Source organism: Taudactylus pleione, unplaced genomic scaffold (genome assembly GCF_031769625.1).
Source record: "Taudactylus pleione unplaced genomic scaffold, aTauple2 ptg000273l, whole genome shotgun sequence".
Classification (NCBI taxonomy): Eukaryota; Metazoa; Chordata; class Amphibia; order Anura; family Myobatrachidae; genus Taudactylus; species Taudactylus pleione.
In genome coordinates this window covers 1,863,040-1,879,586 of record NW_028284675.1, presented here as the reverse complement: position 1 = coordinate 1,879,586, position 16,547 = coordinate 1,863,040, and the positions used below count along the sequence as shown (strand labels likewise).

Genomic DNA, 16,547 nt, shown 5'->3' with positions numbered 1-16,547 from the left:
TCTTAAGGGGCAAGGCTGGCTGTCTGGTGGGAGAAGTGCCCATCCTGTATGACAATACACAGTGACAGGAGGACCCTGAGCAGTGATGAGGCGACTAATCCTTAAGATGGCTGCCACCTAGCAGACACAACCAAGGAATAGCTACAGGCGGCATGGCAGCCAAAGTCACAATCATTCATGCCATTTGCCCTCTGCACGCTGACAGGCGGTTCCAAAACACTGTTTCCAGACCTTCGAACATGACCCCTTCTATCAAGTACAAAATGCTCTGCTCATGGACTTCCCCTCTCAATTTATGATTGCAGTCACCTGTGTTGAAACACACTTCTCATCCATTAACTAGTTCAACTAGTGCAATCATAAATTAGGTGAAAAGTCCAGGAGCAGAGCATTTTGTACCTGATGGAAGGAGTCATGTCTGCGTTTCTGATCATGTAATTGTTCAAAAGACCTTCAGGAACGGTGTTCTGGTGCATTCTGCCTAAAAAATAGCCCGGACTGTAGGAGTTGATCAAGCTCCACTTAGAAAAACTTACACACAGAAAAACTATACTAGTTAGGCACAATGATGATAATGTTGTAGTTACAGGACTAGCATTTCCCAAGCTACAATAAAAAAAGAAAAGAAAAAAAAACCTCACAAAAATAAAATACTGTACATACTAAAGCATACACAACTACATACCTTTAAAAGGTTTAATATCTTAACACACAATTCATAATCAAAATTTCCATAAGTGGAATTAATCATGTCATAAATGAATATAAGTCCATTTCGCTGAGTCTCCACCCTATGAAACAAAAACATTAAACAAGTTTTTTAAAATTAAAAAGCAGCAAAGAAAAGATGTACAAACAAAAACAAACTGTAGGTGTGTAAATATTTGAATGATTGTTATGATTTAAAATTACTTATTGGCAGAGAGTACATTATTAACCATATAACTAAAGCAATGATCTAAAGGTTCATTAAAAATTGGCTTCACACAAATGTTAATAATCGTTATACTAACTCTAGGTATTCTCAAACCATAAAGTGTTTAATAATTTATTTATGAATTACCAAGTAGCCAATCGTGTGAAGTTTTGTTTAGCTTTTGGGAGAAATATTAAGTTCCTTGACTAGGCAGGGGGTTTAGCGACAGGGTTGTTTGTTCGGTTTGGCCCTTCCTAGCTCCATGTTAGCCAGTTAATGTGAATGCACACACAGGATGACAGCAGTCACACAACTACAGTACATTTTCCAGCCAGATAATCGTATTGATGTGGAGAAGATCACTATTGGGGAGCATAGCTGTTTTGAGCACACACATTATCAAACCATGTAATGGCAACATCAATTAATATAAAAATGTATGGTTTAAAGGAGCACCCCAACTGTGAGGGTTGAACATTCATTCATAAGCGCATGGTCTATCAATTTAATAGGAATAGTAACATCACTAATACAGTTGCCGAGGTGACTAAGAAATAGGTCATATCAACTGGAAAATGTCCTCTATCTACTTTGCACTCCCTTCTAATTGTTGACCCCCACAGAATAGGTGTCTCTTGCACATCAGCTTGGACTGACTAGGAGTGATTGCCAGCATTTATACCTCTATGTACAGTGTTCTATGATAATGTGGTGCAAATGAGGTTTCTGTGCAGCTGCGGCTGCTGTAAACACTTTGCCTTATGTTATGTGTGTGGGATGAGGGAAGAGGGGAACACATGGTTGGGTATTGTGTGTGGGACAGGAGAGGACACATGGTTGGTAATTACATATCCATGTTTAGCATTGCCAGTGAAGTATAAGGTACATTTAGGACAGAGTTCTGGTTACAGTGCCTGTCCATATCCATAAGCATTCTACATATGCCAGGACACATGATTTGTCATACCTAAGTTATTATAATAAAAAACAATAATGTGGATTTTCTTGTTGGGTGGTGGTTGATGACTACTACTATGGCTTCTGTCTTCAGAGAGCATGTCACCAACTCCAGCACAGAGGTGAGAACAGACCCAAGTAACAGGACACTTCATATACAAAGATTTCTTTTATAGGAGATATGGGAGAAGAGTGAGGAAGGATAATTGATGGGATAATCACAGGATAAATCAAAAACATTTATACCAAGCTACAATTCTTTGTACTGCATGGAAACTAAATTAATTATACTTAAAATAAAATTTAGTTTAGTATTGTTACTAGTGTTAACATTATTGGGTGAGAGGCCATATAATTTGAATAAATTAAACTAGGCCTTTACTTACATCTTCCAACATTACTGTACAGCAGGGGTTACTTGGTTACAAAGGCAGGTTTATAGGCAAAATGCACCCCATTGCTGTGTTACAGCAAAGTAATATGAAAATGAAAAAAAAAAACCTAGTTGTGCATCACACCACTTTGGTTGGTGTCTTAAGGTGCCTACACACATGGCGATATTTTACTCAATTTGGCCGATTCCTACACATCGGAACGACAGATCATGTAATATTGTGAGTCCCCACTCACGATCACGATGCGGTGCGCGTCCCCGCAGGTCGCACATCGCATCTTCAGATCTGCCGTGCTGTAGGGCAGCTCTGACAATCTCAAGTCACGATGCACTGGATAGTTTAGGAGGCACGATAGATCGTGTGTCAAATTGGTAGCTTTTTCAGACCAAATCGTGCCCACGACTGTCGGGGAGCTCCTGGGGAGAGTTCTGGGGGAAATCGTACACATCGTGGGATTGCGAGCACATCGCTATGTGTGTAGACACCTATAAATGGAGAGCTGTCCAGTAACAATACACAATTAACCATGGTGGGAAGTTGGTTGTACAGTTTTTAGACAGCGTTACGAGCAATAGCTTTGGATAGCTAAATCCAGGCACCACATCAAACAATCCAGAAGGAAAGAATCTGCAGCTAAAAAGCAGCGCTCTAACCAAGACATCAGCACAGATGCTCTCCCAGAGAGCTCACAATGTTATATGGCTCACATCCTCCGGCAAGGGTGCAGACAACCCCATTAAGCTAAGCAACAGACACCTCCAAACTGAGGCTATTGAAGAATATTAGAAAGCATTAATGCTTGCAGAATTTTCAACACATTTATAAATACAGAATATCAATGAATAAGGAGGATTAAAATTGGAGAAAAAGCCCCTCCCCTGATGACAAAAAAAGTTTCTGGAAAACAATCATTCGCACATTTATTAGCTTTACTGTCCTTTCTGGGTTAATGAGTGAAAACTTACATTTTTTCACTGAAATATCAATAATTGTATTCCCAAATTGATAAAACTGTATACTATATTTGTATGAAAAACTTCTAATTTTTTCATAAAATACATGACAAAGATCCCATTTGCCAGTGTTTCTCACTGCTCTATTCAGTATCTTATTGTGATCGGAAGGAAATATTTGAAGTGATTACATTTCACATACCTCTCAATGGCTTTATCTAGCTGGTAGATAATAGCTTGTAGCACCGCCTTATGTGTGGTAACATCTGGCCGATGAAGTCTAGCAGTGAACAGAGCTAAGGCTGCTCCATTTGCATCTCTTCCAGGCTGTAATTGAGAAGTATAAAACACTGCCATAATGACAAACGGGAAAAAAAAGGAAATGTATATCCCCACCTTCTACAGTGTAAATGTAATTTTAAAGATGCTCAAGACCATTAGCTATATAAATACTGTACTGCAAGCGGGATGAGGGCAATTTACCGATGGCCGGGATGCCAGCTGCCAAAATCCTGATCAGCATGAGAAGACCAGTGCCGACATTGCTGGAGATGTCGACGTTGGAATCCCGATCGGAAGTATAGCGGGGCCTGGTAGGCGTTAGCCGCAGGGGGTGGGGGTGGGGTGGGGGGGGAGAGGATAGGTTTGGGCATTCCGGGGGGACTTAGGGTTAGGCTGCGGGAGGGGGAAGGTTAGATTAAGGCTCCAGACAGGGGGGGTTAGGCACTTACCAAAGGGGGTTAGGGTGCAGGAAAGGAGGGGTAGGGGAACAGTACTAACCGTTCCCCTGTCGGGATTGTAGGCATTGGGATGCCGCTGTTATCGACAGCCGGCATCCCGACTGTCGGTATATGATACCCAACCCACTACAAGCCTTGCTTATTTTTTGGGAGCACTCTCCATACCTAAAAGTTTAAATATATAAATAAAAAATTGATCTTCAGTGTTCATGTTAGGATACAATCATCAGCTGAAGATCCAAAAATTAAAATAAATAATTCACTGTTTTTCAGACTCAGATTTTACGGGCTCATAGAAAACCACAGTAGAACAGGGTTCAAAGCACTTCTGTAGTTTTTCTGATTGAAAAATGACTTACAAATGGCTACATACAGATGTGTCCCCTTACACCTATTCTTTTTGTGCTAAAAGACACAAGACACCTGGCGCCATTCCTGTGATGTTCACCCTTTCCTCAATTCTGCTACTTTTTGCTATAACTGAATCTTAGTTCACATATAGCTTGCTAGGGGCTTGAATTAGAGTTGTATGCTATGCCGATGTTCTCACCGTTGAGCGATTATCGTTATGTGCATGCGTCTGAGCCGCACTGTGCATGTGTCAAGGTACATTACGGTAATTGATTGCAGCAAGTATTTACTCACAGTGTTACTGATAGTCAGGGAATATTTGGGGAGGTAACTGGGAGTGACGACAAACAATGCAGGCATTTTGCCACCGTTTGTGTCTGTGTCTCACCCTGCGAGCCCATACACAAGGGATATGGCTCTGGCGTCTCAGTTCCCACAGCCATTCTGCGGAACCATAGACTCACTCAGGACTGCAACCATCAAATGATCTGTAACCAATGCTGCGTCTTTGTACGCAGATGCTGCAACTTTTCCGCAGAGGCTTGGATTTGCAAAGCCGCAGGTGGACGTCTCAATACATCTTGCGGCGGCTGCGACATTTGCATATTTTCACATCGCAGCTCAGCAGTGGTGACATTAGTGTTGGGATTAGTTTTCTGTCGCAGAGGAATTAGCATAACGAATTATGGTGCAGGTCACTCTTGTTGAACCTGTCTTTTTCCTATTTACACAGACTGCATGCTTTTTCTTCAAGTTTGCTTCTTACTTTGCTTACAATGTACTAGGTACTTTCGGCTATAGGAAACAAGTGTTTTCAGCAAATTGATGTATTTACAGTGTTCTGATGTACAGAAAATGTGTTCAATGTGATTTTTCAGTGTTTTTATACAAGTTTTAAAGAGTTGGGAAAAGAAAACATTTAGCTACCATCTGTAAGAATAAACCCCCTCTCCCATCAATAAAACACCTCTATCTACCTGTTCCACATAACCCTTTATCAAGCTTTTTAGATACATTTTACAGAAAACAGTGATGTCTATTTTGCCCAAATTATACTAGTTAAACCTTTGCAAGTGTGAGATTATTCATTGGGAGGGTGTACCCGAGGTTCTGCACTATGTCCCGACATTTTTACCTTAAAATAAAGAGATTTTTCCCTATCTTCTTCTGCTCATGGGGGTGCATCCAAAAAAATGAATTTGCAGGGGAAATGCACGGTGAGCTTGGAATTAAAAGTGCATAAGCAATTTGCTGTGCAAATTCATTGTGAAAATGCTGGACCCAACTCACACCTATCTGAATTGACCCCATAGTGTATTAGGTACTTAGCAATAGTGTTTTGGTGCAACTCAGTCGCAAAGTCCATGGCAGGCTAAACAGGGCTATTTGAGGATAGATGTATGTGGAAACATCTGTACAGTCCAAAAGCTACAAATAAAGAAAATGTCACTACATATAATGGGAACAAACAATATTTATAAAGTTCATGAAACACTGAAGTGACCTCACAGTACTTTAATGAATTTGACTTTACAGTATGAAAAGCATGTTCCTTATAACACAAAAGTTGCATTAAGTTTTAAACTGATGAAAATGTTCTAAATTTAACAACTTTTAGTTTTTTCATTAAATGATCAACTTATAGACCAAACAGAACACACCCATTTCTAATATTTGGATAAAAGGTGCGCCAGAGATCATGGGTCACATAGGCATGGCAACACAACCCTATCATGAATATGAAATAGACCTACTGTATCTCAGAACAAATCATAAACATACACAATATATATTAGTATTCGCTCTAGGCTCTTGATTGGGCAGGGCGCCGATCAAAAAAGGCTGCTGGAAGAGGGCGCGGCCCGCGTCACCCCCGGGGGCGTGCCCAGCATTCGCAGAGATGCTGGAATGCCCCCAAGCTATCCCTGCACTGTGAATAGTTGCCATGCGCATGGCAAGTATTCACCCTCTGCACAGTGCTCCCCAACCACCCCCACACGAGACTCTGGGGACACCGATGACAGTGAGGCTCTGTGGCACAGCAGGATGCTGTAGGCCCGCCGGAATCAGGTTGTGATTAGAGTATATATACATATATCCAGTCAGATGGCACTCGGCCAGAGATTAGAAGGAAGGACAGTAGTCAATGGCGATTCCAACATTTCAGCAACTTCATTGCTGGTCCTGATGACAGCAATAAAGATGCTGAAATGTTGGAATCACCTTTGACTATTTATTTTTTTCTAATTTGTGAATGAGCGCCAGCTGACTGGTTTTCTTCAGACAGGTTTATTTGGAGGGCACCAGAAATTGCTTCCTTATTAAGAATCTTCAAACCATGTGCGCCATTCATTTGCTATGTATGATAAAAAAAAATATTTAAAATATATATATAGTATTATATATATATATATATATCTCAACACACAAACATTATTTTATTTGAATGTAGCATTCCATTGCATACTTGTTGCAAGGCTTATTGAGGGACAAGTCCGATAAAGTCACTATCTATGTCACTAGTATAATGCCACAGTGTATCTAGAATTAGAATTCTGATTTAAACCTTAATATTTTGAAGTGATATTTACTACAAAAATGACCCACTGAACGCTGTTCTTCAAATAAATATTTTCTATGACAAAAAGGTTACCTGATTATACTCACCAAAACCGTAAATTTACCACTCAGTAGCTCAGAGCGTAAAGGCTCTTCATCTGGATTAATATTGTAGATCCCTTCTTTAAGTCTTGTGTTCTGTAAACAGAGTCAAATGAAGAAATATTGGGTCATTAACAATATTTTTTTTTTTACCAAAACTAGATCATTTCAGAGGCATAGCCAAGTAGCAAGCAATGAACAGGTTTACACAAGCAAATCAGGACTCCTAGATTGGCTCCACTTCAGAGATCATGATTAAACTGTACACAGAACTAGAGGCAAAAATCAGTGTAAAACTCACCCCAGACCTATAAGCAACAACTGATTCCCTGTCACATGAGGACTTTCATTGCACACAGAACTAATTGGAAAAGCTGCACTAACTACACAGATGGTGCTCTATATGCATAGGGTATCTGTCATCCAAAAATGCTGGGGGCAAGTTTTCCATGAACACCCAGTTTTTACATAGTTCTGCTGACTTGTAGGAGTGGATTTACGTCTAGCAATTTCGCCATATTTAACTACAACCTTAAAACTGGGGTGGCTAAAACACAGATCGCAATAGATTGCGGTCGACCGCAGACACTCAACCAGTCTATCGCAGTCCAGAGCAGTTAGCAGCGTCCAGGGGTGGGCTGGGCAATGGGGCAGGGTACCATGTGCCACCCGGGCTGCAGCGTCACTTGGTGTACCAGGCCACTTCCTCACAAAAAAAAGCCCTGGTAGCCCAGTTGTTGATGTGGGCAGAGCCGCAGCCGCGATCCGGCTGTCACTGTCGGCGGCATCATACTCTAATGTGACTGCCCGGCTTCCTGTTTATGTCCTACAGGGATAAGTAAGCCCTGCCGGGCCAAAGTTAGTGTGAGAGAGCATGCTGTGATACTGCCGCGCGTAGGCGGCCGTACCCAGTGGAGAGAGACTGCTTGCATGTGTGCTGTGCTACAGTTGTGCTCAGTGACAGCCTAAAGCAGTGCACAGCCACAACAAGCAGGAGGGTTCTCAGCCACAGTGAATGATTGTATTATGTAGGGGGCTGGGGCAATTTAATGTAGGTTTTAATTTTTTTTTATGTGAGGGACAGTTTTTTTTTCTTCCCCCTGTGGGGGTTAACGTACGATTTCGGCAGGACAGTCCCCACTCCCCTTGCTGCGAGGTAATGCTCCCTGTTTTGCAAACCACGCCCCCTTTTTCACGCTAAAGTAGATACTCGGTAGATCACAAAAGATTTTTAGCTTTAAAAGTAGATCAGAGTCCAAAAGTCAGGCCACCCCTGCCTTAAAAGATCACTGAACATCAAAGTTTCAGTTTTCTGATATGAACAATGGAAGTAACCCACACTGCTAAGGTTTACATTGATGGTCCCCTGCAGGTCTATAAAAAAGTAAAGTATTACCGTCCCAGTTGATAAGACTATTGCAGCTCCTGAATTAATAAAGTGAAGAAAATGAAGAGGAAGTTGCTGTGACCTCACTGGCCCTGTTTGTATATGAATGAACAAATACACACTGGTCATTTCTGTAACACAAGTCTGCCAGCAGTCAGTCACTGCCTGCTTGTTTAGCTGGAGAAACACCTCCTTCCTAACATGGCAAACAGCTGTACAGAAAAACATTGTCCTCATGGACATATTGAGTTAGCTATAGAAACTCGTTATTTCATGCATATATTTCAGTAACACAACACCCTTTGATATATATTAAGGTCAATGAAAAATTAGGTTTGGCATTTTATTTGCCATAATGATATATAATTAACTATAAAGTGGTTAAAGATCGTTTTACCTGGAGTACACAACCAGTAAGTAAATCCCTCAGGAATACATTTCCCACTGAAATGTAGCATCAGAGATGTGTCTACATTATACAAGACTGCTTCTTTCCTGGTCTCTCTTCACATCACCTCTATCTCCTCCATCTCTCTTTAACCCATCAAAGCCTCCAGAAGGTAGTATTTACAAAACTGAAGTCATTGCCTCCCCAAGCTGAGGCCCTACTTGGTTTATAAACTCTGCCTCTCCTTGTTTGTTTCTCATGTGTGTTGTCTTGACGTCAACCTTGACTGCTCTTTCCTTCTCTCACACCAAGTCCCTCTTTCCAAGACATATCCCCATTCTCATCCTGCAAGTCACCAAAAATTATATTCAGGCTCTCATCTCTGGCCTCAACTACTGTAATCTACTCCTCTCTGGCCTCCCCTCTGCCACCTTGTTCCTCTTCAATCTGCCTACATAATTTTTCTATCTCTGCTGCTCTGTCAATTACTTCACTGGCTACCTGCAGGGTCCTTGCCTCTCTGATCTCTACCTAATGCATTTATTTTATTATGCATATATGTAAAATTATGCACTTTGTTTATATTTTATCCCGATGTACAGATCATTTGTGAAAATAACAAAATAAAAAAAACATAATAGTAACAATAACAATAGATAAATTTGAAACTTCCAGTTTAAAAATCATAGTAAAAAATTAAAAACAAAAGAAAACCAGTGCACTATTTAATCATACCATTATATATTCATCAAGCGGAACAATACACACTTGCCGACGCCGGGTCCGGTGGGAGGGCGTCATACAGCATTTTGTTAACGACTCACGGGAGCACGCAAACCATGGGTGCACACTAGATGATGTACCAGATACATTGTCTAGTGTGTACCCAACTTTAGTCACAGCAAATATATATGTAACATTGTGACATATGAAAATGGCATTGCAACAACTGAGAAACAAGTACTTACTCTGTAAGCTTGAAATAAATCAATAGCTCTAAAAACATCAAACTTCCGAGCCATTAAAAATTTCACAGCAGTGTTTGGAGGCACTGTAATCATTTGTGGTTGTTCCCGGTTCTTCAACTCAGCAAGAAATTCCTCAATTGCCTGTCAAAACAAGAAAAAAATTTAGTCATTATTTGTTTTAAAATGCTGAGTAGATTAACTCTCTTACTATTACTTAAACCAGTGGTCCCAGGACCAAATCAAATTATTTATGGACAATATGATTGGCAGGAAACAGCTCTGGTTTTGCCTATCATAAAACGTGAACAAACAAGCACAACCCCGTCCAAAACATAACTGAACCTAAAGATGACAGGTAAGCACAATTTATTTAATTTTTTTTCAGAATTTCTCCAGGAGAGCCATAAAAAATGTGATACTATAGGGCACTGTGGTTTAAGAAAGTTTGGGAATCATGAACGGAAGCGGTATGAACAGTGGCATCAGAAGATGGGTGCAGCCCGCACCCGGTTGTCACCAGCCGAGGGGTGACACCAAGGTGTAGGCTCCCACTCAGTGACAGGAGCCGGGTGCTGGACTATAGCATTAAGTGCAGCACTAAGCTCCTGTCAGTGAGGGAGCCGGCACCGCCCATGCCCGCACCTCCTGCAACCCCCTCCGGCACCACCCCATTGATACATAATGTTTCATACATTTTGTTTACCGCGGCCACGGGCCAGGTTCGCGCCACGAGGCCATGCCCCTCCCGAAGGTCCGATCTGCGAGGCCACGCCCAGACAACCCCCTCCAGAAGGCCACGCCCCCATTTCGGCGGGTGCCGCGCGCATGGCGTCCCTCCCCGCACCGAGTGTCTCCACGGTCAGGGACGCCACTGGGTATGAAATACCGCCGGCCGCATGGCCAGGAGTTCGAATCCCGGCAGCATCAGGCAGACAAATGAAGAGATCCCAGCAGCGGCAGCCCGACAGCGCTGGAAATCCGATCGTCCGTAGAAGAGTACTTACTAACCTAATCCCCCTAACCCTCCTTAGGGGTGCCTAACCCTAACCACCCCCCACTGTGCCTAAACCTAACCCCTCCCTTCCCCGCTGCCTAAACCTAAGTCCCCCGGGGGGGGTGCCTAACCCTAACCTCCCCCCGGGGGTGCCTTACCCTAACCCTCCCTCCCCCTAGCCTAACCCTCCCGGGGGGGTGCCTATCCTTAAGTCCCCCCCGGGAGCCCTAAACCTACTCCCGGTGTCGGAAAAATGACAGGCGTCTAGATTTAGATGCCTGTCATTTAACCCTCGCTGGGATAAAGCAGTCGGGAAGCCAGCTGTCAGGCTTACGTCAGCCGGCTTCCCAATTGCATCCCTCACGAACGTAACCAATTGCTTATCTTTAGAATGAACAGCAATTCAGCATTTACTTTACATAGCGACCAAAAAAATCAGTAAGATACTTGCCTAATTGACTATACATCTACAAAAAAAAAAAAAAAAAAAAAAGGACAGGAAGCAAACTATTCATAAAAGACAGGTTATGAAAGCACAGAAGGAATATCCATAATCTTGCATGAAAAGTCAATACAGCAAAAATAAAAACTTGGCAATTGCACATGTAATAGCTTCATAGACCATTCGAATGAACACTACCATTACTCATCAAGCTGAATGCCAGGCTGGCTAGGCTATCAGTCAAAAACATACTGGTAAATTACTGTGTATGTGGTAGAAGAGGAACTGATTGTAAACTGCATATTTTGTTCTAATGAATCTATATCCGGTATTAGGATGTCCTTTACTTTAGCAATTTTAAAAATCACTCTGCCTCTAAATTACTGAATCATTGGATAGCACAGTAAAAACTGTTCACTCATACAGGTATGTCAGCACTAACCACTAATGCAGCACAACCAGATTTCTGGCTACATATAGGAAGAACAAGTTTGTTGTAGTTCAGTAGTAAATCAAATAGCAGAATTCAAGTGGAAAACCGCTGAAAATCAACAGCTAACCAGACTGATTGTTGCCCCTAGGTTGGCTCCACCTCAGTGACACTTTAATTTTGCAGTTATGGTTGTTTATGATCCACAAAATGCATAGGATATAACCCCGAGCCATCCCACTTCATCCGGTCTGTTATGGAGTAAATCCGTTCAGCAAATTTACAGTGAACAGATGTCCTCCGCCTGCTTCCGCCCCCTGGGAGTGATGTCGCGGTTTGTGACTGCCGACATCACTCCAGAAATCATGCCACAGAAAGCCGTGCGAAAGGCACTCCGGGGCTCACGGCATGTGCAAGGAGGGGAACATAGTTCCACTCCAAACACAAATATGTTGATCAGTGTGTGCAGAGATCAGTTGCAGCAGCGGGGGAGGGGAATCAGTCTACCCTACCACACACTTTGCAGTAAGGTGAGGGGGTGGACCTATGCCAAAAGGGAGAGGGGGGGGGTTATTTTTTGGCACTGGGGGGGGGTGGGACCCCCCCAGTCCACAAAGAGGTTTTTGGCCAGGGAGGAGGAGGGGAAATATATATTTATTTAAAAAAAAAATTACATTTGCATGTAGAGTGACTCATGGGGAGGACACTAATACAGCGGGGGGCTCATTGGCACTGGTTCTCTGCCACTGGGTTCCTGTAGGATAGGGCGATAGTGCTGGGGATTTATTGCCACTGGAAGCAGGTGGAGGGCTATTTCTACAGGGAGATGGGAAGTAATTTTACAATGAGGGCCTAGAGGCACCGGGGGTGTGTGTGCAATACACTCCTAGGCATATGTATATATATTTTTAAATAAATAAATATATTTAAAATATATTTAAATATATTTTTATATATTAAAAAAATAAATACATTTAAAATTTTACCAAGTAATTAAAAAATAATTTCTGAACGTTTTTTGGGGAAAGAAAAAAATGTCAGTTAAGTGGTTAAATGAATGATAAGAAGTACAAGGGGAAATTATCAACATAAAAGGAAGAAAATAAATCAATTTATCGGGTCATATGGGTCCCCAAGAGAGTAGTTTGAATTATTTCAATACGCAGACAGAGAGAGACAGATGAGACCCATCAATAGAAATAGGAAGTCAGTTATAAATTGTAAAAGCCTGAATGTGGTAGAAAAATCAATATCAAAAGGTTCACTAGAACTTCAACATTATTATGTGAAATATATTGTTCAGTGGAACAGCATATTTTGATGGGAATAAAGCACATTTTGTTGTACTACTGACTTTTCATGGAAGAGCTGCACACGTATTGTTGATATTTTATATAGAATTCTTGGGAGTCAGGTTTATCTGGTTAGTTACATTTTGCATAATTTAGAGTAAATTCTAGTAAATTCCAATTAATATACTACATTCTCTAGTTGCCCTTATTTTGCTGATAACAGATTACCTACATATACTGTACATACAGCAATCTACAAATGTAGATATCCATCACTTACTTTAACTTGAATTTGGGCACTACTCTATCTTACTGTGTTACACCACAATAAAGCTGGTGTATTATTTATTACAATGACTTAACAGGATGCAACAGATGACAGAAATGTCAAAATATTCATCCATAACATATACCTAGAACAGGATACATACACAAGCCAGGCTTACATATTGTATGCTTTATAAAGAGATGGTAACAAAGCAAAAGGTTCCAGATATGTAAAATCAACGTAATACAAGAAAGATGATACAGAGGCAACTATGCAAAAACGTGTTGTAACCCATAGCAACAACTTTCTGAGATTTTCAGAAAATGAACACTGTACCTGATTGTTCAACGCATAGCAACCACATGTATTAGTTACCGGTGCTCTAGTGGTCACAAATGTTGACTAATAAGCACAAGTCACAAAAGATTGCTGCTGGTGACACCAATTTTTAAGAGTACCACTTAGGGCAATAAAAATAGAATATGAAATAGAAGTTTTCCTGGACATTTCCTGATCATAATGTTTAAAATGTTGTGGATATATGCCATTAGGCTTAGTGATACATTACTGGCCATAAAACAAAGCTTTTAATGTGATTTTTCCACATTATAGGATTACTAAACCTTATATAAAAGTGCTACTGTTATCACAACCATAAGCCTTCTGGATATCATGAGTACTGTGCTGGACAGTGAGTGCATGCGACGGGTTATCTTGGTAACTATTTCAGCCAAATGCCCACTGTTTTCAAGAGAATTAAAGACAAGTCTGCAGTGTATAGAAGATATATTTGAAATCATATTCCTGCAGCTTTCTCGGTTCCTTTAAGCAAACCACTTAAATAATTGGATTGGTATTGAGATGTCATCTCCTTTTCATTCATTCAGTGAACAATTTGGCTGTATGAATTACTAGTCATATAAAGGAGGTGTGTTTGACTCCACAATCTTTCTAAATGGGCTTGTAAGGTAATCACTACTCAGACTTGCTATTGCCATTATCCAGTGATCTAATTCTCTATTGCTTCCTGTCTGACTCCCCTCCTTCCTGCTCCTCACACATACAGCCCTGACCTCACTTAGTCACACAAGCAAAAGGCCAAACCTCCCACACAATAAGAACACAGTAACAATTCCACAAATGCTGCATATTAGTACATTTCAGGTTTTTTAATTTAAATCATTCAACTTCACCTAATCTTTATTATTATTCTTTATAATACTTAGAATACTTTGTACAAGAAATCTTTAGAGAAATGTTAATTTTGTAGTATATATGGGAGGGTGTCAAATAAGCAACTTCTTATAGCTAAGATTTTATCCATCCATAGAATTAAGTTTGCTACAATGTGACGTACTTACTGTAGTGGCCACATCGTAAGTAGTGTGAGGCACTTTCATATGTCCTTATCAAAAATTTATCACAATTTGTATAGGACATTGGAAAGTGTCTGGGACATGGATACAGGAAACTAACTCAGAAACAAGGTATTAGTGCCTTTTACATAAGCTCTTGTGACTATAAAATATGAATAATGCAATCCTAAAATCTAAAAAAAAAAATAATATTAACATTTCACATCTCAATGTATATTGTGTGTTTCAGGGTTTTAATTCAAGTATTTTTGTTGATATTGCTGCAGTGTGCTGGAGGGAAAATCCCTTTTTCTTTTGTAGTTCAGTGTAAACCCCACCCTTTAGGTCATTTTAAACAATATTTAATAATTTTGTGCATCATACAAAGTTTGTGTACATACACAAAATTAATTTATGTTTCATTACACTTTATACGGAATCTGTATGTAATACCGCCAGCCGCATGGTCAGCAGTTCGAATCCCGGCAGCGTCAGGCCGACAGAGGAACAGATCCCGGCAGCCCGACAGCGCTGGAAATCCTGATCGTCCCCAGGTAAGTACTAACTAACCTACCCCCTAACCCTTCCTTAGGGGAGCCTAACCCTAACCTCCCCCCCTCTAAGTGTCTAAACCTAACCCCCCCCCCTTCCCCGACGCCTAAACCTAAGTCCGCCGGGGGGGGGTGCCTAACCCCAACCCTCCCTCCCCTTAGCCTAACCCTAAGTCCCCCCCGGGAGCCCTAAACCTAGCCCTCCCCCCCCTTCCCCTGCGGCTGTCCGCTCGCGGCGCCCGGTATCCCTTCGATTGGGACGCCGGGCGCCGGTCTCCCAGCATCGGTAAAACGAGCGGCGTCTACATGTAGATGCCGGTCATTTCACCCTCGCCGGGATATGACAGTCGGGAAGCCGTCTGTCATTATAATGTTAGCCGGCTTCCCGATTGCATCCCCTTTATACACAGCCTGAGCAGGTTATACAATATTTTTAATGATTTTGTACATTAAACAAAGTTTGTTTACGTTGAACCATCAAAAAGAAAATGTGTCACCATCTCAAAAAATTCCGTATTTCGGAATATTCCATATTTCTAAATATTTGGATATGGGAGACTCAACCTGTATTCTGTTATGGAACACAGTTATTCAGAGTTATCCCTAACTATATAGTGCAATGTTAAATATAACAACTTGATGTTTGAAAATTTGAACATACTGAAAATAATGTGGTAAAATACATTAATTGTTGTGTAGATAAAATAATGCATTTCAAGGACGAGTAGTCCTATAACCTTTCCAATGTCACATTACTGTTAGACGGTGGCATAAATTCTTCTCTAAAATATCCAGCTACAACATTGGGAGCTGCAGTTTTGAGCTCAAATGTAGCTCAATACGGGTTGGGTATGAGGTCCCGGTGGTCAGGATGCCGCTGGTCAGAATACTGACAGCGGCATCCCAACACCCATAAGGAAAGCAAGTAAGACTAACCCTTTCCCCTAACCCTCCACCCCTAGTGCCTAAACCTAACCTCCCCACTCCCCGCACCCTAAACCTAACCCTCCACCAGTGCCGAACCCTAACCCTCCCCCTAACGCCCGATGCTTTCCTTCAAGAAGCATGGGGTCGTGCCGGGATCCCGGCGCCGGTATTTTACCCACCAGCATGCCGACTACATCCCGGCTCAATATAATTACATTTCCATGGTCACACAGCCCCCGTTCTCTACTTATAAAAGATGTTTTGTAGCCTGAAGAAGGCCTAAGATAGGATATTCCTGCAGTGGTCACCCCAATGTCTACAGATCTCAGAATTTCAGGTGTGTGCTCATTTTCAAATTAAACATTTAATGGGCACATTTTTCACGGTATAGCTCACCCACACCTGCAAGAAGACAGTCCAGCTGCGGCTGCCTACACACAGACTGCAAACAGTGTTCTCCCCACGTTGATTTTGACAGGCTGTTGTCTAAATCATTCTGATGCCAATACTACTGTTCTTAAGATGAATAATTCGGTAAATACATAGACAATTATTAACCACATAGAAGCAAA

General features: G+C 41.4%; 1 protein-coding gene across 1 annotated transcript in view; it reads right to left on the bottom strand.

Moving 5' to 3' along the window:
• Positions 1-16,547, bottom strand: part of LOC148513723 (tyrosine-protein phosphatase non-receptor type 9-like) — a 91,356-nt gene that overhangs the window by 39,009 nt on the left and 35,800 nt on the right. Inside the window, exons 2-5 of the mRNA XM_088481444.1 lie at positions 9,717-9,857; positions 6,980-7,069; positions 3,424-3,548; positions 686-791 (exon numbers count right to left, since the gene is read on the bottom strand). Coding sequence (XP_088337570.1) covers positions 686-791; positions 3,424-3,548; positions 6,980-7,069; positions 9,717-9,857 — 462 coding nt within the window. The remainder of the gene's footprint in view (positions 1-685; positions 792-3,423; positions 3,549-6,979; positions 7,070-9,716; positions 9,858-16,547) is intronic.